This window comes from Acinonyx jubatus, chromosome A1, assembly GCF_027475565.1.
Source record: "Acinonyx jubatus isolate Ajub_Pintada_27869175 chromosome A1, VMU_Ajub_asm_v1.0, whole genome shotgun sequence".
Classification (NCBI taxonomy): Eukaryota; Metazoa; Chordata; class Mammalia; order Carnivora; family Felidae; genus Acinonyx; species Acinonyx jubatus.
In genome coordinates, this window is record NC_069380.1 from 135,363,333 (window position 1) to 135,384,554 (window position 21,222).

At 41.7% G+C, this 21,222-nt stretch overlaps 1 protein-coding gene across 5 annotated transcripts in view; it reads left to right on the plus strand.

Annotated features, from left to right (window-relative positions):
* Positions 1-21,222, plus strand: part of PTCD2 (pentatricopeptide repeat domain 2) — a 113,879-nt gene that overhangs the window by 41,163 nt on the left and 51,494 nt on the right. The window contains exons 10-11 of one of the 5 annotated variants that reach the window (XR_003414292.2): positions 14,331-14,376; positions 17,341-17,415. The exons of 1 other annotated variant lie outside the window; for it this stretch is intronic. Coding sequence is in view for 3 of the 4 variants with exons in the window: in XM_027040236.2 (XP_026896037.2) it covers positions 11,554-11,697 (144 nt within the window). In the remaining variant the exon portion in view is untranslated. Of the gene's footprint in view, positions 1-1,271; positions 1,557-11,553; positions 11,790-14,330; positions 14,377-17,340; positions 19,974-21,222 lie in introns of those variants that run through there. 3 more of the 5 variants (XM_027040259.2, XM_027040236.2, XM_027040268.2) reach the window with 3 other exon arrangements.

Consider the following 21,222-nt stretch of genomic DNA (forward strand, 5'->3'; position numbering starts at 1 on the left):
GGAGCTTTCTCCTTTAAAGTAAGGGGGATCTCAGTATTCTGGTGTATTCATCCCTGTCCATTTCTAAGAGTAGGTCGAAGATCAACTTTTCATTATCACACATCTTTAATATACTTTGGGACGGGGCGCCTGGGTGGCTCAGTCAGTTGAGCGTCCGACTTCGCTCAGGTCACGATCTCACAGTCCGTGAGTTCGAGCCCCGCATCAGGCTCTGTGCTGACAGCTCAGAGCCTGGAGCCTGCTTCAGATTCTGTGTCTCCCTCTCTCTCTGGCCCTCCCCCCGTTCATGCTCTGTCTCTCTCTGTCTCAAAAATAAATAAATGTTAAAAAAAATTTAAAAAAAAATATATATATATACTTTGGGATTTCGCAGAGTACTAATTATTACCATGAGCTGGGGTTGGGATTCTGGTGAAAGATGTCCTGACAAACACCCAGGAAGAGGGGAGCGGTGGGTGCTCTTGCTGAAAATGACTTTTGCTCATAAGTCTTCAGTAGAGTACTTCTGGGAACGACCAAAAGTACCTGGAAGAGATTCTGTGCAACTGGTGAGATTAAAGAGAGAAAGTGTTAAGTAGTCTAAATGTGGCCTACTGAGTTGGTATGGCTTGGGTGTAACAGTTCAGGGATAAAGGTACCAAAAAGAAGACCCAGGGGAAAATCCTATAGTACATGCTATTCCGCACATATTGTCTTTGATTTTTCTCACTTATGAAATGAAAAACTCACCGTCCACCTGGTTGATGGGCATTTGGTCACACTCCTCTAGGAGTCTGGAGTGCAGTGGCCAAAACTAAATCTGTCTTTACATGCTGTGTTAGCAGGCTTTTATCCCATTAGATGTTGGATGTAGAGAGAGGGCCATATGAAGGTAACTTGCCACTACACTGCACAGAGTGGAGGTGATCTCACTATGACATAATGCGTATATTGCAGGTAAAGAATCAGTGTCATGAAGCTCAGTCAGGATCTGTTTTGACAAGGTCGAGAGCTAAGCAGTTAACCAGTGAACCAACTTGTATGAATGGCAACTCTGGACGTCTGTACCCCTGGGCTCCCACAACCTTTGTTATCCCCTTAGAGTCAAAATGTGAATCTCAGTGGGCCATGGTTCTGGAACAAAAGTGTAAATCTATTATTCATGTGGATCGTTCAGGTTCATTTTTAAAATCTTTTCCTCCTCCATACCATCTCAATTCTGCATTTCACTTTGCATTTGTAGACATGGCTTATAAGTTATTGATTATTTCACTCTGTTGGAATCTCCTCAGGCGCAAAACCTCTGGATACATAGGGGGAAACAAAGATAACCAGCACACCATTGGTACTAGTAGATCTCCTGACTTCATTTTGCAGATTCTGAGACAAATAGTTGATGGGAGTCCCATGTCGTTGAGTTAAAGTTTTGGCAGGTAAACCGGGCTGGAGTAGGTTGGATGTGATTGTGCCTTCTGCTCACATTTCAATGGGCTAATGTCTTAAAATTTTTTTCCTCCTGAATTCTACTTCCTCTTTCTTCTTTCTCTGTTCTTCTATTTTGTGTCTTCCCCATCATTTTATTAATGCGTTCTCCTTTGGGAAAAAAAAAAGTATTTTAGATCCCTTTTTCTGGGGCTCTTCGGTGACGGAATTTAGCTTCCTGTGCCCTCACTGTTTCACTCACTGACTCAGAGTGGAGGCTGCTTTACTGGAACTTAAGAGAAACCTCAGTTTGTTTTCAGTCCTGTTTTCTCCCTAGCATAAAGCTCTAATTTTAAGGGAAGAAGTCTGAATAGGCCATATTGATAGAAGCAAGCAACAAGCCTAAACCCCATCTTCTTCACCAGTGCCTCTGGGGCTATATTCTGTAGAAAGGCAACAAAACCATTTGGAGCTGCCCATTTGCTCCCCAAATATAACTCCCATACCCAGGGTCTTATGTAGCCTTCCACATGAGTTAAGTCCCTCAAAGTAGGGCTTGGGCAAGATTAACCTGCTAAAACTGTCTTTTATTGCAACCTAGGGTACATTTCCACTTTCCCAGTTCGTTCAACAGAGAATATTTAGCAAGTGTCCATTTTGCCCGGAAAACAGAGAGGACAGATTAGAAATAACAATGTGTGTGCCAGTTCAGCATCTCCAGACCTAATATTAAGATACCTACTAACAACTCTGAAGTTCAGATCCAAGTTTAAAGTCCAATTTTGGGACTACAGTTCCCATCCTCTGTTATAGCTTGGAAGATGCTTATTAGCACAAAATTAATATTATTTCATCACTTCCATCTTTATTGTTTTAAGCCAAGATCAAATTGCATTTGGCCGTGGCAACTAGGAGAGGAATATTTATTTTGGAGTTGATCCCCATTTGCTCATTCTTAGACATTGATAAATGAATAGAAGATGCTTAATCAGACCTGTGGGTAAAAAGTCAAAGACTGTATGCATGTGAGATTAGGGAAAATTGTACACCTAATGAAGACAACAATGGGAAAAGAATGAACCACGATGCTCATTATGACTCAGTTGACAACACTTTTAGGTAAAGTCCACACTGTTTGGAAAGCACATTTTCATCTGTGGTGTCAAAACCTCCAAAAGCACATAGAAAAGTAAAAGATGCTGGCCCATGATGAGTTTGTCTAGGGTTATTTGGAAGCCCCTGTAGTATTTAATGATAATGAAAACGTATTTTGTTTCTCCATCTTGTCTCTCAGACTCTCTGTCCAAAACAGTATGTCAAAAGGAAGGAAAAGCAACTAACAAATAGCCCATGACTGGATTTGTTCCAGTCAGATCCAATAAAACAGCCACATCAAGTTGCTAAAGAAATTTACCCACTGACAATGACCACAGCACAGCAGCATTTGTATCATATTCCCCATAGGTACTAAGCAGTTGTGGCTCAGGTTTTGAGAAATTTAACCTGCATGCAAATGTGTGACAGGGCTTTCCTGGCAACCTGTAGTTCAACAAAGAACAGGAAGTGAAACCATCATTGTCACCCAAGGTTTCTTTTACACAAGTTTCCATAACTTAGAGAGGTACCTTGCTGCTTACTCTCTGTCCTATTTTATCTATACTGCTCTACATTATCTCAAAATGAAGAAAAGGAAGTACTTGTCTGAGAGGTGAAAGGTCTCACGAATTGGATGTGACCCCTGGGGAAAAGGAACGGGCACCCCTAAGATTCAGCACCCTCCTGTTTGCCTCAAAACACTGAGATGGGGCCCCAGAAATCATTGCTTTAATTTGCGTACGAAAGATGTCAAAGTTCTAGAAAGTCTCAAGAATACTATTTGATACCATTTGATTTGGGGTTTCTTAGGCAACTTCAGCAGCACATAAGACTAAGGACCATGATGCACAGCTGTCTGAATTGTATCCCAACAATCCCAAGGACGCTTGTCAGAGGGACTAAGTGGAGACTAAAATCCAAGGCTGGATTTTCCTTTTCCTAATTGACCCAAATCCACGGAATGGACAAGTAGGGGATGTCAAAAGTCACCCTGACCCCTTCTTATTGGTTATTACCTCTCTCACAACCTCCACAGGCTTCTCATCACACTGAGAATCAACTCCGGGGCCACATGGTAACCCAGTCTGGTCCCTTTGACCTCTGCGACCTCAACTCTTACCTTCCTTGCTTGTATCTTTCCTGTTGGAACGGGCCTTCTTACTGTCCCACAAGACCCCCAGCACATTCCTGCTTCAGGGCCTTTGCACTGGCTCTTCCTCTGGCCTGCTCCCTCACTTCATTCAGATGTCTGTCAAATGTCATCTCCTCAGAGAGGCCTTCCCTGACCAACTGCTTTAAATTCCACCTTCTCTTCTTGCTATTCCCTATTCTGCTTTTTTTTTTACTACTTGAATTTTATATTTAGTTATTTATTATTTGATTTCTCTCTAAAACTGAAAAACTACAGTTTGAGGGCTAAATCATAACAGTCCTCTTTATTTACAAAAATGCTGCCTATTTTTGTAAATAAAGTTTTATTAATATACAGCTGCTCTTGTTCATTTACATGTTGTGTTTAGTTGTTTTATTTAGAGTTAAGTAGTTGCAATAGAGACTGCATAGTCCATGAAGCCAAAAATATTTATTATCTGGCTCTTTACAGAAAAAGCTTGCCAACCACTGCTCTAGAATGTAAGCCCTATGAGGACAGGGGATTTAATGCCTTTTGCTAACTCCTATATCTCCAACACTCATATTACGTAGCACTTAGTATTTGATAAATATTTATTAAATGGTTGAGCATCTGGATGAATGAGTATCCAAATATATCTAAAAAATTATTTTCTTGATTCAGTAATTACTGAGCACCAACTTGTGCCAGGCATTGGACTCTTTGCAGAAGATAGCACAATGATAAGAAACCAATAAATTAAATTGTGCTATGAAGAATGTCATGTTCTTCATGACAGTTGTTTTAGGAGCCATAAAGAAAGATACCTGACCAAGGCATCAAAAGATAGTGATCCCTAGGGATGAGTTCTCCAAGCTAAGAGAATTGTGAAGGCATTTCAGGCAGAGGATAGGACATGTATTGGTACAGAGATAGGCAACCACAGTTGTCTAGGGGATCCACAATTTGTGTGGTAAATGAGAGTTGTTTGAAGGAGGTTTGAACAATTTCTTTATAGGTTTGAATAATCACTGTCTTCGTCTTTCTGACTCTTGTTTCCTTGGTTGCTGTTTAAAAATTGGAGAAAAGTAATTACTGCCTTCAAAAAGCCTACTATTCTCCTGCTGATGTTTTTGGCCCAACTCAAAACACATTAAATGTATTTTTTAAAGAGATGTCTGGGATACATTATACCAAGATTTCTCAACCTTGGCACTAATGACATTTGGACCAATACTTTTTGTTTTGGAGGTATCCTGTGAATTGTAGGATGTTTAATAGCATCCCTGGCCCCTACACCCTAGATGCCAGTAGCACTCCTGCAGTGTGACAATCAAACTGTCTGCAGATATCACTAAATGTCCTGTGGGGGGCAATATCCCTCTTTTGGTTACCACTGCATTAGATGGTGCCAGTAACCCACACTGGGAAACCTGGGTCTCTGGAATAAAAACTGCCTATTCTTTTTTATCTCCAGATGATCATCCAACATGAGTATGACAAGTAGCTATAGAATTCGAGAAGTAAATATTAATTACTTCTTTACTTCGTTACCCAAGTGCCATTTCTTCTAGGGGCTCCTGGGGTTTGCGCCATACTGAAATGTGCCAAATTAACTGTGCCTTAGGACAATAGAACCCTACTCAGCAATCAGCAATAAGAAGGAATATGCTTCTGATAAGTGCAGCAATGTGGATGAGCCTCATAGACGTGATGCTAAGGGAACGAAGACAGTCTCAAAAGGTTACATACTGCCTGACTTAATTTGTGTGTCTTTCTGGAAAAGGCAAAACTATAGTGAGCACAAATTAGTGGTTACAAGGGCTTAGAGTAGGGAGACTGTGTGATCACAAGGGGAGAGCATGAGAGCTTTGAGGGTGACAGAACTTATGTATCCTGATTGTGGTGGTTGTTACATGAATCCATACAGGCATTAAAACTCATAAAACTGCACATCAAAGAATTTAATTTAACTGTATGTTAATTAAAACATAAGAATTGTTGCTGAAGAATATGATGGGCTTTTAATACTTAACACATGTATTCTTCTAACCACAGTGAAGCATTGTGCCAGGCACAACGCCTTGACCACTGGTAATTGGAGTGTTCAAGGGAGAGGGGCAAGTAGATATTCTGGAACCAAATGAAGAGCTTCAGCTTCCTTGCTTCAATTCCTCTTTCACTTTCCATAGAACAAGGTGATCTTCACTTCCCAATCCAGGGTTGCCAAACTTCACCCCAGAATTGCTTGAGCCTCCTTGGGCAGAAGAGAGAAAATATTTTCAAAACATGATGTATATTGGAGCAGGCTTACCACCATCCTTTGAGGTGTATACAACGTCACAACATTGTATCAATCTGACACTGTTGTGTAGTGATAAGAGAGTGCCTAAAAGTGTGAGGCTAGCATTCTAAGGCCCAGGGTGAGAAAAGGAGCAGAGAGCATAATGAAACGAAGGGACTTGATTTTAAAAGAGATCAATATCCTATTTTATTATTCATAGGAATAATGTTACCAGATTCATGCATATATGAAATAATTGTTATTTCTGAGGAATTTTATACTCCCCTTCAATATCTAGTCTGTTCATCTATGATGACAATGGGGCCCAGCGTATATATGGGAAAGTGACCATGACCTTTATCTGGAATACTACCCCATTAGCATCCGGTTCAGGGTAAGGATAGTCAGCATCCTTCTGTGGTTGACATATGTATGAAAGGACTGTTCACAGGAAAATATTGCTCATCTGCTTATGCAATAATAATAGTAAACCACAGGATTATCACATCAGAAATGAATGTCCTTGACTTCTCAGAGAATGAAATGTATTGCAACAGTGAACATCAGAACATGTCATCTACCTGGTACTCGTCCTGAAAGCTACACAAAGCAAGAATGATGTCACAGTCACAAACATTACACTTCTTTCTCTCTGTCCATCATCATCCAACAGTTACAGCAACATGACTTTGGATGGACAATTGAAGTGTCTCTAAAGTGTTTCAGAGGTAGCCTATTACATCAAACATCCTCAGGAGCTATTATTTTCCCCCTTGGCTAAATTTAAACTGTGAAAATGAAGTCAAAATGATGGCCTCTCCATGTTTGTATGGTGGTCATAGGACAGGGTGGCAGTGGTAAGAAATATGTTACAGAAGAACTAGCTCAGTTCTAGATGACTAGATGACTTCAGTCTTCTTGAAAGCAGAGCTTTGAACTTTTTAAATTTTTTCATCTTTTAACTTATTCAATTGTCATTACTACTCTCTCTCGCATGATGTAGGGAAAGATTACTTTATGCCCATTTAACAAAAACTAGAGCCAAGACATATGTACTTGAAGAATTTCCCAGAGGTCACATAGGGGGTTAGTGGAAAAACAAGGTGTGAAACCTGTGTCCTGATTCTGGAACCCCATGACTCCATTCGCTAGACCCTATTATCAGGTGTCATCCAGCTTCACCAAACATACACCAAAACTAGGAGTTGAAGATGGTTACCCTATGTAGGAATCAGTGGAAGTCCCACTCCTATTCTCAGGCCTATAGGTAGTAATGCATTCATGGTTGAGAAAGTGCCTGATCCCTTTTAAGATGTCTTTCAAGCATCAAGCCTACAAGAAGGGTATTCCTACCCACAAAATAGTGATTACTTTCTTGGTTGAGCCCCACCATACCTTAAATACTTTGTGTATGTACTATCTTTGTGCATGTAACTCTTTAAAAAAATTTTTTTTAAGCTTATTTATTTTGAGACAGATCAAGTGGGGGAGGGGCAGAGTGGGAGAGAAAATCCCAAGGAGGCTCTGCACTGTCAGTGCAGAGCCCAATGTGGGGCTGGAACTCACAAACCGTGAGATCATGACCTGAGCCAAAACCAAGAGTTGGACGCTCACCCTACTGAGCCACCCAGGCACCCCACATGTAACTCTTTCACATGCCTCAGGGCCTGGTCTTGCTATTCTTGGATTCCTAGATCCTAATAGTCTGTTTCATAGTAGGCACTCAGTGCTTGTGTGATGAAAGAAAAGCGTGGCGTGAACTTTTTTCTTTAGAAGTGCAAATCAAGGGCAAAGTGGGCATGGAAAATCCTTGCAAAAGTCATTTACCCTCTCAAAGCCTCAGTTTCCTCATCTGTAAAGTACGGATGATAAGAAATAACCCTTCAGGGTTATTGTATGTAAAATGCTTGGGAAGGTGCCTGTCTCACGGTAAATTCTCAATAGAGAGTAGCTCAAGATGGCTCTCGGTGACTTTCACCTCCTCGTATCCACAGTTCTTTTTCACACTGAATAGGGCAAACTATGTGACCAATAGGACATCGGAGCATTGACAGAGTGGCTTATGAGACTAGGTCATAAAAATCATTGAGGCTTCCACTTTGTTCTCTCTGGATCATCTGCTCTGGTGGAGAGGAAGACACCATATCATGAAGATACTTCAAGCAGCCCTATCGAGAAGCCCATGTGGTGAAGAACTAGACTTCCTACCAACAGCCAGCATCAAGTCACCATTCATACAAGTGTGCCATCTTGTACTCTGATCCTCCAGCCCCAGTCGGTCCTTCAGATGATGCAACGCTGTCCAACATCTTGACTACAACCTCAAGAGAGACTTAGAGCCAGAAACCCCTGGTTAAGCATGTCCTGGATTCCTGGCCCACAGAAATTGTCTGAAATAAATTCTTATTGTTGTGGGTTTTTAAAATTTTTTTAAATGTTTATTTATTTTTGAGAGAGAGAGAGAAAAACAGAACACAAGCAGGGGAGGGACAGAGAGAGAGGGAGACTCAGAATCTGAAGCAGGCTCTAGGCTCTGAGCTATCAGCCCAGACCCTGATGCAGGGCTTGAACTCACGAGCTCTGAGATCATGACCTGAGCTGAAGTTGGATACTTAACCAACTGAGCTACCCAGGCACCCCATCTTGGGGTAATTTGTTACAGAGCAATAAGTAAACAATACACTGTCATTATATGGTTGTGTGAGTATCAGTAAAGAGATATGTCCCACATGGTCAATCCTGGTTCTTGACCAACCTCAGTTCACAAGAGCTAATGGATAAGGAAGTCTGGTTTTAACCAAATTAGGACTTGTCCTTCCTTCCAACTGAAGAGGTAACTAAGATAGACATTCTCAGCAACCAACTTGAGGAAAGTGAGAAGGTCCCCCCTGGTGCTATTTGCCACATTAGACAAATGTTGACTATCACTGCCTAATGTTATTTAATCATGTCAGGCCTATAGGTCAAGTCTCTAAATAGTGGGACAGTTCTGACCCCAAGAGCTAATCTTGGCCTCTCTTTTTTCTCCCTGACCCCCTGCAGCTAGCATACCACCCAGACCAGTCCCTTACTTATGTTCACTTTCCCAAGTCTTTTATACCACAAAACTTGGATGAAAATGGCGATGACCTTAAAGGAGACAGCATTTCACTGAACATTGAGAAACCCTCATTTTGGGGGGGCTACACAGGCCTTGGCGATATTTGAAGCTTGAATTATGGGCAAGGAGGTATTTGGCTCTGATTTTTCACATGGTTGTGTTACTGTAACTCAACCTAAGTCCCTCCCTTCCCCAGTGATCACTGGTATCTCAAAGGATTTGTCAGTTCTGTTAGACTGTTTCATTTTTCAATGAATGCTTTCATTCTTTCCTGCCATCTCCAATTCTTCTGTAGTCCCTGCTCTGCTCAGTTTCTCTCAAAACTAGAGGGTTTGTACCCTAGCCCCCACCCCAAGCAAATACAACTTTTCCAGATAAGTGAATAGTCTGACCCTTAGGTGACCACCGACATTGAAGGCCCCTTGAGGCAGCCTCTATGTAGGAATTTACTTGGTCCCTGGGCAGGAAGATACAACTCTCTGTTGTACTCAAAAGCATTCCTTGACTATGAAAAATGCATGTCTCAAGATGGGGAATATGAGCCCTCCTTCACATCAGAGAGTTCTTTGCCCACTTGGAATCCCTCTTCCTGCTGAGAGGATGGCACAGACACAGTCTACTCTCATTGTTCAAGAATCCCACAATTCCCTTTGTTTTCTAGAGAGCTTAAATAGATCAACAGATCTACCATGGCTAGTCTTCCCTGGATCCTGGAATTCCTACAGACAGAAACCGTATAGATATGACCATCACAACTACCCTGGATTAGGACTAAATATCAACAGAACTGTGCACAAAGCTTGCCTGGACCAACTCCATTATGTTGAATAGATCCTATTTTTCACTATTCCTACCTAAAACTCTTTTAACCCTTATATCCACCCAATGTATCTGTGACAGGATCAAGAGGAAGACATGGTGATTCTAGCCACCAGATTAAGGAATTAGTTTAAGCTTCACCCAGCACCTGGCCTTCTCCCATGTCTGACAGCAAAGCCCATGACTTGATGGCTAGGACCTGCTTCCACATCCAGAGAGTCCCCAGAAAAGGCAGCTTTTTAAGGAATCCATAGGTCTCATATTGTCTGAAACATCGAATGGCCTATGCTTTAAGCACTAGACAATACATGAGTTGACTTCAGCACTCATCAGAGAAACCACTGGGTAAAGAGTGGATCCTTAAGGTTGTTAAATAGAATTCAGAATTTTAACAACTTAGCTCTGCTTCAATAATGACTGTTAACTATGAAAGGACAAATTTTCTCTGTACCTAAACTTAAGGAAAAAGTATTCAGTGTTGGCTCCTAGCATAGTGCGGTACACATTGAGGGAAACCAATTAAGGTTTTTTATTTGGTTTCATTAATATTTCATTAAGTGGGAGGAATCACCAGTTTAACTTTTGCACAGAGGACTTCTTCCTCTGTTTTGTCAAGGTTGTAAGTTTGTTTTAGGACTTGAGCTATTTCAAGGAAGAGAGGCTCCAAGTTTAGCCTTGGGTAAAAGGAAAAGGCAGGTCAACCTGTCACCATTTTTATCCACTGGGTTTCCACCTATATTATTATTACATGACCCCTTGGGATCTAGGGGTTAAACTCCCTCTTCTTTAGTCTTCTCTGCAATAAAGCTTACAAACCAACTCACCTCCAAACGTGATACTTAATCTCCAGTGACAGAAAGACTTGTTTCCGTGCCAACATTATTTATGTTGTTTGGCATGCCCAAATTAAATAAATAGCCCTGATAGCTGCAAAATGCCAGGAAGAAAATAAAATTTACGGATTTTCACTCTTCCCAAGATAAATCCGCGAGTAGCTTAGCCAGATTGCTGGCAACTTCTTGTAAGCAATTTCATGGTAATTTTACTATAGAAAAGAAAAAGGAGAAATAGAAGGTAAAGTCCTAGGAACTTCTCCTTTATCTCAGTCGTCCATCTCTTGTCACACTTGGAGTGACAGGAACAGAGAACAAGGATGGAAATGATATGATTGATACATATACAAAATCTCACTAGTGGTTAAGACTTTCAGGGGAAATTTAGACCACAGCCTCAGCTTCCCGGTGCTCACTACCCTTTGGAGTAGTTCTGTTTTTAAAAATAATAATAAAAAAATGCAACACTTGGAAGCCTTGAATTGGAAACATTATGAGAAATGAACAGCATTTCTCTCCATCAAAGGTGATGCTTTATAGGAGAGCTCATTTCCCAGAGGACTGACAGTTCCAAGCTTGTGACTGTCACAGAGAAGACGAGGAGGTAGAGGACTTGAAAGGGGTCCCTGCTTGAGACGATGAAGCCAGCTGTGAGACATGCTCTAAGATTACAGGGACCCGCCAAAGCTATGTGTGCCTAAATCACCTCAAGTCTTTTCCTATTCCTATCCTTCTGACACCTGTCTCCAGACTAATCCTTGTAATCTAAACAGCTGCCTTGGTCACATCATGCTTCGTCTTTAGTAACTCCCCAAGGCCTCCAAAAATGTCAGTTACACCCTAGGCTGGCCTTTATATTGTGCAAGAATCTGACTGCCTCTGACATTTAATCTCCCTCTCTCTTCTGCAGGAATCTGCCACTCCTGTCAAGAGTCTCTGCCTCACTTCCTATTTGCCTGCCTCTGTACCTTTACCTGTGATGGTCTCTATTCTCTTCATGTGGAATAGCCTCCTCTTCCTACCCCGCTCCTCAACACTCAACTCCAAAGCCTGATACAGAGAGTGGGATTCGGAATTAGGTAGATCTGGGTCAAACTTTAGCCCCACTACCTGCTTGCTGTGTGTCATTGGGCAAGTGCCTTATCTTCTAGGAACCTCTGTTTCCTCAACTTCCTTTCCACATCAGGTTCATGATATATGCTCAGTAAAGCTTAATTCCTTTTTTCTGCATATCTACCCAACCTCACACACATTCCCAAGGTCCTAACTCCTATCAAATGGGCCACAAAATATGGTTTACATAAGACAATAAGACTTAGGTGCAGTAAAGTTATCAGCAAGGAATGGGCCAGGTCAGGAATGTAAAAATCACAAGACCCTTCTCAGGACAAAACTCAGAGGCCAAGGCACATGGGTTCATTTCTGGCAATGACACACTGAAATTTCAGTTTCAAGGGAATGAACCCAATACAAGTACTTGGAAAAGAGCCAACCAGTCCACAGTTGGGAAATCACAGTATTGCCAGAACTCCCTGTTAGATAGTTGAAAAAATTCCTGAATAACACATTTTTCTAATTCCTTAAAAATTGACAAAAGAGGCCAGTTGAAAGATTCAGTTCCATGATATTTGAATCTTAAAAAGAAAAAAAAAGCAGAGACATTAGATGTGCTTATGATTCCTCAGCCCCTTTGAAAGAAATCGACCCATTAACAGACCCTAAATTGGCAGTCAGTGTCATGTGAGGGAACCCCTCTTTGTGCACATCTGATTGGTGCAGGGATGGGCACCTGACCGAGGGGCAGCCAATCCCATAGTCTGGAGGCTAACTATGACTTACGTTCCAGTGCAAAAATATGAGCCAAGCCGATCAGATTCCCTGTCTTTCAAGAATTGGAACTAGGAAACACAGAAGGAATGAGCCTGTAGCAACAAGAGCAGAACCCGTGAGGATGCCTTGAGGGAGAGTCAGGGACATGGTAAGCAAAAGCCATGAGAAAGCCAGAGTTAAAAAAGCTCAGAAACATAAACAGGATCAGCCAATTTAGTAGAGTGAGGAGAACTGAACTGAAGCACAAGCAGAAGCGAGAAGCCATAAGAAAGGGATAGAGAGAGCAGTGGGTCACTGGAGTTGACCAGTTCCTCAGGCTGTCTCAGTCTTTGGAGCTGTCTCAGTTCCTACAGTAAAACCCCCGTCTCAAGCTAGCTTACATGAGTATTCCTTATAAACAAAAGAACCAGCTTACACAGTAGGAAAGCAGTGAGATATTTTACTACTTGAAGAATATAAATGCACCTATTCTGAATACACACACTCTTCCACAAGTCACAAAACCAATAGGACCATGAGGATTATTTATTTTCAATAAGACACAATAAGTGCAGGGTTAGACTACCTTACGGTACAGATTAATGTTTTCTCAGAGCACTGGCAGCAGAGAGTCTCTTATCGCTTCATTTCTGAAGGAAACCACCACAGTCTGACACTTTGAAAATGTTCCCACCTGCTCTGAAGACTGGGACCATCCCTGGTGGGAACGCCAGGGTGACTTGGAAGAGAGAGCCATCTTTGGCAATGAGAAAGCATGCCACCTGTGCCCTGTGATTAGTGACCCTGAGCAAGTCACTTCAACTCTCTGAGTGTCAGTTTCTTCCCTTGTGACATCTGATCACTAAAGTGACTTCTGGAATTAATAACATATTAATCGTCTAGGTAGAATTCTTCCTCCAGTTAGATAAGAAAAAGACACAGCCTAGAAAGAAAAGAAAGACTCTGTCTAGGTGGCACACACGACCCCTCTGGGTCTCGCCCATAAAACAAGGGAAGTGGTTTGTGCCTTATCAAAAGGACATTTTCATCCCAAGTGCCCAGATTCTAAGATCTCCAAACATCCCAAATCTATGACTCCAATGACTCCTTACATTTCTATTTAAAATTCCTTACCTTGTTTTTCTTTCTTATCCCTGATGATCCGGAAAGCAGTCTGTGACACAATTCTTAGGAAAACTTACTATTTCAGGTTGTCCAGCTACAGGCTAAGTATAAAAATGTTGGGGGGAAATCTGGTGTTTTTCAGTCCAAAGCTAGTTGGAACAGACACATGAACTAATTTAGGTTCCTAGTGGCACAAATTCTCCCGGTTGCTGATGGAGAACTGTGAAGTCGAAATAGGAAGACAGACCATATTCAAAAGGCAAGATGTATCTCCTTCCCAGAAAACCATAAATCCATAAATAGAAAATGAAAGCATGGAGCCCAAAGCATTCCACATGGCCTTTTAAATTTTCTTCTTTAAAAGATTAAATTGGTGGAAATTAAGAATTTGGGGGTCTGCAGATCGAGGAGGTACAGGTCAACAGAATAAGGTCAGGAAAAAATATAGGTAATTATAAAAGAAATTAAATGCCCTGCAGTTTTAATAAAACCTGAAAGGCCCAAATGACTCCAAGATACTGAAGGTCATTGACTTTCACTGCTCCTCCAACACAGCAAATGCTCTAGTAAATGATGCATAACACTACAGTAAAATTTTTAGTGGCCCAGAGATGCAGTTGACCTAAAATATTCAGATACAAAAGGTGTGAACTGATAATTCACATAATAAATACCTACAGGAAAGAAAGTATGAAAAGGTGTTCAATCCCAGTAATAAATAAAATTTTAAATGAGATTTTTTTTTTTTTTTAGGCCATCAGATTGGCAACAAATAAATTGCATCCAGGCTGCTAAGGGGGTAAGCAAATAAGCCAATCTTGTATGCAGCAGGTAATGCAAAATTTTAAATCTGCATAGCCATTGACTTAGTGATAGCAATCCTAGGAATTAAGCCATCAGAAATTTTTCTATGGGCATTTATTTAACAATGTCCATTTGCTCTTAATAGCAAAAATCAGGAAATTACTTGCATCAAAAGTGGATTGGTTCAACAAATTTTGTACATCCAAATAATAGAGTGCTATATATAGCTCTTTTTAAAGCAATGAACTATATCTAAATGTACTGATGTGGGAAGATCTCTATGTGAAAAAACAAGTTTTGGAAGAGAATCCATAGTATGATCCAATTTCTTTACAAGGTGCACAAGTGAGTACATGTGCATGGGCACACACAGATGCACACAGTGCTCTGAAAGGTCCCTTCCTGCTTCCACCCTCACATCTTGCCAGGTTCACCTCACATGCCTTTTTCTAGCATATACGGAGTCCCCAGCATCTCTACCACGTCCAGCATTCTCTTAAGAACACATGCTCTCTCAGCCCTGCCCCGCCCCCTCAATGCCTGGCTCCTTCCTAACCTTAATCCTCTGTTAATGCAGGAATCTGGGAGATTAGATACCAAAGTGTGAACATGGTTATCTGTGAGGCTGAGATGACAGAGTTTTTTTTTTTTTTTAGTTTATTTATTTATTTTGAGAGAGAAAGAGAAAGTATGAGTGGGGGAGGGGAAGATAGGGAGAGAGAAAGAGAGAATCCCAGGCAGGCTTCCCGCTGTCAGCACAGAACCCAATGTGGGGCTCCAACTCACAAACTGTGAGTTCATGACCTGAGCCTAAGTTGGATGCTTAACCAACTGAGCCACCCGGGCAGCCCATGATGACAGAGTATTTTTCCCTTTCTGTATCATACTTTCCAGTACTATTTGAATTTACAATGATGATAATTTTTTATGATTCATAATCAAGAAGAAGCCACTGTAAATATAAAGAATGAAACTGAAAAATCAAATGATCAGATTTTACCTCTTCCTTACTACTATTGCTACATTCAGTCTCCCAATTCCTCCAGTTCCAGTCAGATATCACCTATCTGTGGACTAAAAATCTCCAAATAAAGCTTCCCAGGAAAATCTAGGATAGAGGGAGTGAGACAGAGAGGAAAAGGAAGAGATGATTTACCAATGATATTTAAAAAGATGGTGCTACTTGCACATTTCAAGTTAGGAGACTAGGGTATTTTCAGTCCTATGGCATGAGAGCTGAAGCTTTGGTTCATTGTTCAACTGCTCAGAGAACCTAAACAGAGAAATAACTTCAACAGCTGCCTCAATGTATTCTTTTAATTACATTATGTAATTATATTATCAAGGCCCTCCCACCCCAACCAAGCCAAAAATTTTGTTTCAAAGAATACCCTTTTTTTAATTGTAAAATGAAACAAAGCCCCATCACTTAGTTAATACCATACAGATTGGGGGCGCCTGGGTGGCTCAGTCGGTTGAGCGTCCGACTTCAGCTCAGGTCACGATCTCACGGTCCGTGAGTTCGAGCCCCGCATTGGGCTCTGGGCTGATCATGGCCCAGAGCCTGGAGCCTGCTTCCGATTCTGTGTCTCCCTCTCTGCTCCTCCCCCGTTCATGCTCTGTCTCTCTCTGTCTCAAAAATAAATAAACGTTAAAAAAAATTTTTAAAAAAATATCATACAGATTGAAGAAGTATGATATATTTGAAAAACCCTAAGTATCAGAGCATCTGGATATAATCTGACTTCTATGGTAAAATGGGATGCTCATGTTAGTGTCTCCCACTTCAAACATAGGAGGTTCATCTTTAACTTCTTCCTCTCCAGCATGTGTTGATCTCCCCACCCTCCATCCAGTGAGTCTCCAGGCTCTGTTGATTCTTGTCCCTAGGTGCCTCGCAAACCCATTCACTGGCACTGTTCCACCTTAGGTCAACACTCTCCCCCACCTGAACCACAGCCTCCTATCTTGTCTTCTTAGTCTGAGCAGTCTATTCACACTATAGCTGGGCTAATATTTTTCAGTCCAAAATGTGACCTCGTCTTTTCTCTGCTCTAATCCCTTTGGTGCTTCCCCAGTGCTCACAAGACAAAGTCCAAACTCTGAGTCAAAGTGAGGCTTAAGGCAGCTTTCCTACTAGGACCACCTTGATTAAAGCAGTGATTCTCAATCCTAAGGTTTACCCAAAAAATTTAATTCTGATGCATTTTGAAAATTCATCCCAGAAGATTGTGCCCTACTTGTCCAGATGCCTATACTTCGAGAAGCACTGATGAGACATAAGGAATAAGGAAAGTCAGAGGTACAGGTGTGGGTGCTAGCTGGAATTTTACATTAACCAAAGGTGGCTTTCTAGTCCAGTTAAATCACTGTTCTCGGGATCTGCACCAAAAAAGACTCATTTCATCTCATCCTCTGGCCCAGGAGGAAGGTTCTAGTCACATGCTCCACCGAGGGGCTCTTTTAAAAAGCAGTGCAGGGGCACCTGGGTGGCTCAGTCATTTGAGCATCTGACTTTGTCTCAAGTCATGTTTGCAAGGCTGGTGAACTCGAGCCCTGCTTTTGGCTCTGTGCTGACAGCTCAGAGCGTGGAACCTGTGTCTTCCTCTCTCTCTGCCACTTTCCTGCTTGTGCTCTCTCTCTCTCTCTCAAAAATAAATAAACATTAAAAATTTTTTAAAACAATGCAAATATTGAATCTTTCCTGTTGGAGGTTTATAAAAAATGAATATTAAGCAGCAGTGTGGCAAATTTAATCCGTTTTCCAAATCCAAGAGCAAGATTCCACAAAGGCAGGACCAAATCATATAAATACTGAGTCTCCATCACTTCTCCCAGCCCTTGTTCAAACACATAACACATGGTGGGTCAGGGGCAGGAGGAGCAGGAAGTACACTGCATAGATTCCCTTTATCCCAGAGTTTCTCATTGAGCTTATTATCTCTCTGCCTTCATGTAGGACTAAAAAATGATTTCAGACAACATGCATCTATTGAATGTTTGAAAAAGAACCCGAGGAGAGAGTGTCTCTTAGGTAACTATGCATTCTAATTTCTAGGTCTTATTACAAGGGTACTTTGTATCTATACTGATTATCTCCTTTTGTCATTATTATTCTTCTTCAAACTAGATGGACGTAAGCTTGAATACCATCCTGTAGAGCTACTAGTTTTATGATTCTGGTCAATTTACTTACCCTCCCCTTGTCTGTTCTCTGGTTATTCTTTTTATTTAAAATAAGTAGGTAGGACCTGGGAAAAACAAGTCAGATGCCCAGTGAAAGTTATTGCCTTTCATTTCCCCTCTCCCCACTTCCCAACATGTACCATAGCATCAGCTCCGGAGAGTATTTGTGCAGTTGATAATCTCCTTTTGGTCTAGAATTAGCATACATTTTCTTACAGTTACACACTCTGGGATAATATCAGTTCGAAGGAAACGTTTGGTCCCTGCATGGTCCAGTGGAGTATCGTCTAAGAGAGCTACTTGTTAGCTCTCAAGGGGCCTTTCAAAGTGGCATTTATTCCGTGGGAATTCACGGTGGTCCAAGACCTCATCTTCAGCCTTGCAGTCATGGAACCTGATTTGTCCTATACTGCTGGAGGGTGTCTCCTGCCCAGGAACTCTGTGTTAACTGTAGTCACAGAGATTGATACATACAAACCAGAATGCTGATTCTTTAGCTTACAGTGAAAACTATACCAGTGGTGGTGATGGTGGTGGTGATGCTAGTGGAGAAGGGCGGACAGTTTACTCGAGGTACAAAACAAGGGAAATTGGCTCCACAATGTCAGTTTTTAGCAGGCCCTGACAGCGTCCTCCCTCCTCTCACAACTAGAGCTTGCTGAGGTGGCCACCTCCCGCTTCTCGTGTTCTAGATTCCATTTTCTATGTTCTAGTCCATGCCTTTCTGTTCATGCATCTTTCTCCAACTAAAGCACAATAACATTCCAGTCCTGTCATTGAGTTCTCTGGGGGTGAAATCCTGGGTGCCCTCTACTCTCAAGTCATGCAGTTAGACTCCGTGGTCTACTCCTCACTACATCAGAATGCTTTTTCCTCTGGCCGATGTTTCCTTCTTTATGAGGGAAGATCAAACATTACAGTGGCCTGGACTTTCTTTTTTATTTATTATTTATTTTTATTTTTTTTAATATGAAATTTATTGTCAAATAGGTTTCCATACAACACCCAGTGCTCCTCCCAACAGGTGCCCTCCTCAGTGCCCATCATCCATCCTTTCCTCCCTCCCACTCCCCATCAACCCTCAGTTTATTCTCAGGTTTCCCTCCCCCTTCACTCACCCCCTCCCCTCCTCACCGTCCGGTAAGATAGAGTGGCTTCTCTACTTGGTAACTTTGGGGGACAAATGGGTATACAAGGGCAGCCCCTTTTTTTCTCTTTGGCAGTAGACCTGCTCACAGAGAGTGGGATTTCTCCTGTGTGCCAAAGGTCATGCTTCCCATGTGAGAGGTCCAGCACTGCCTGAGTGGGAAAGTCTACCTCATTATGGGGTTCAGTATTAGGGAGCCCCTCCCAAAGATAAAAGCCTTGTTACCTGATGTAGGTTTCTTCGTGAAAAAGGTGACCCCCATCTATGTTTCTTATTTCTCAGTTGTTTCAGAAGTTGAGCAGGGGCTAAATAATGCTATTTATTAGGCCCTGTCAAGCATCCTGTAGCTGTTAGATGTTTACCACAGCCGCTGCCACTTCTTGCAGCACTACGCTGATCAACTCTTCTCATTCATGTGGGAGGTCGGGCTTCAGGTGCTAAGACTGGGACAGTCCCAGGCAAACCAGCATGATTGGTTACCCTATGGGGCCCACAGGAAGAATGTATTTCCCACTCTCTCTTGCAGTGGGTTGAAACCATGGAATGTCGGTGTTAGTGAGGCCCTGTTGTATTTTCCATTACCGTCTATGCCCTCTTTCTTTTTTATCTGAATGCCTGAAGGTAAAAGACACCAAGGTGGTGGGGCCATTCAATGGAAGAAGCCTAGGCCCTTGAATCATCACTTGGAGGAAAGCCTCACAATCCATATCAGATGTGATGAGAGTGATAAATAAAGTCTTAATTGTGTTAAGTGGCTGAGATTTGGGGATTATTTGTTTCGGCAGTGAGCCTGTTCTGTAAAGAGCTCTCTATCTTCTGTTGGGGAGCTGAATGTTGATTTCAGAGGAAAGCCTGATTTGCTTGTGGCTGAGTCCTACAACACTGTATTATCCTTTTACGGGTGGCATTTTGGAAGAAGTTCAAAGGTCAGGTGATCTGTATATCTGTGGTGTGCGTTCAGATCCAGTCCTTAAGTAGCTACAAAACCTTGGACCAATCACTTGGCTTTCTGAGCCTTATTCTTCCCATAATTTAAATGAAGGGGATAGATTTTATCAGTGGTTTATAAATATTTTTGGGTCACAATCCCTTGAAAATCTGATGAAGGCTGTGTTCCCTTTCTCCAGAAAAATACACATACATGAGATCTTTGTAAACTGTCAGGAGGTTCCTATATTCACCTGAGAGTTGTCTTTTTAATCTCCCTCTAAGGGGTGCCTGGGTGGCTCAGTCGGTTGAGCATTCGACTTCAGCTCAGCTCATGAGTTCAGGCCCTCATTGGGCTCTGTGCTCAGAGCCTAGAGCCTGCTTATGCTTTTGTGTCTCCCTCTCTCTCTGCCCCTAACCCACTCGCATTCTGTCTCTGTCTCTCTCAAAAATAAATAAACATTAAAAAAAAAAAATTTAACCTCCCTCTGCATGTCCCCGCTCTGAGCTAGAATCTGTTGCTTTCAACACTTAATAAATTAAAAAATTTATGAAGGTCCTACTGTGTGCCAGTCACCATCCTGAGTTTTGGTGTTAAAATGGGGAACAGAATGGATGTGGTCTATCCTTCATGAAATTCACATTCTAATCTTATTATCAAGTCTTATTTTTTCATTCCTGGGAAGGCTCTGAGTAGTATCTGACCACAGCACATTTTTATGACAGAGAAGGCTCTGAGCCTTGGAATCAGGCAGATCTGGGAGGAATCTCAGCTCTGCCACTTACCGGCTGTGTGACCGTAGACAAGCCAACTAACTGCTCTGAGTCACAGTTGTCTTTTTTTTAAATTAAATTAAATTTAATTTAATTTAGTCCTCATATGAGTGAAGTCATATGATATTTGTCTTTCTCTAATTTCGCCCAGCATGATACCTTCTAGCAGCATCCACATAGTTGCAAATGGCAAGATTTCATTCTTTTTGATCGCTGAGTAATACTCCAATGTATATATATATACACCACATCTTCTTTATCCATTCATCCATCGATGGACATTTGGGCTCTTTCCATACTTTGGCTATTGTTGATAATGCTGCTATACACATTGGGGTGCATATGCCCCTTCAAAACAGCACACCTGTTTCGCTTGGATAAATACCTAGTAGTCCAATTGCTAGGTCATAGGGTAGTTCTATTTTTAGTTTTTTGAGGAACCTCCATACTGTTTTTCAGAGTGGCTGCACCAGCTTGCATTCCCACCAACAATGCAAAAGAGATCCTCTCTCTTCACATCCTTGCCAACATCTGTTGTTGCCTGAGTTATTAATGTAAGCCATTCTGACAGGTGTGAGGTTGTATCTCCCTGTGTTTTGATTTGTATTTCCCTGATGATGAGTGATATTGAGCATTCTTCCATGTGTTGGTTGGCCATCTGGATGTCTTCTTTGGAGAAGTGTCTGTTCATGTCTTTTGCCCATTTCTTCACCGGATTATTTGGTTTTTGGGTGTTGAGTTTGATAAGTTCTCTATAGATTTTGGATACTAAACCTGTATCTGATAAGTCGTTTGCAAATATCTTCT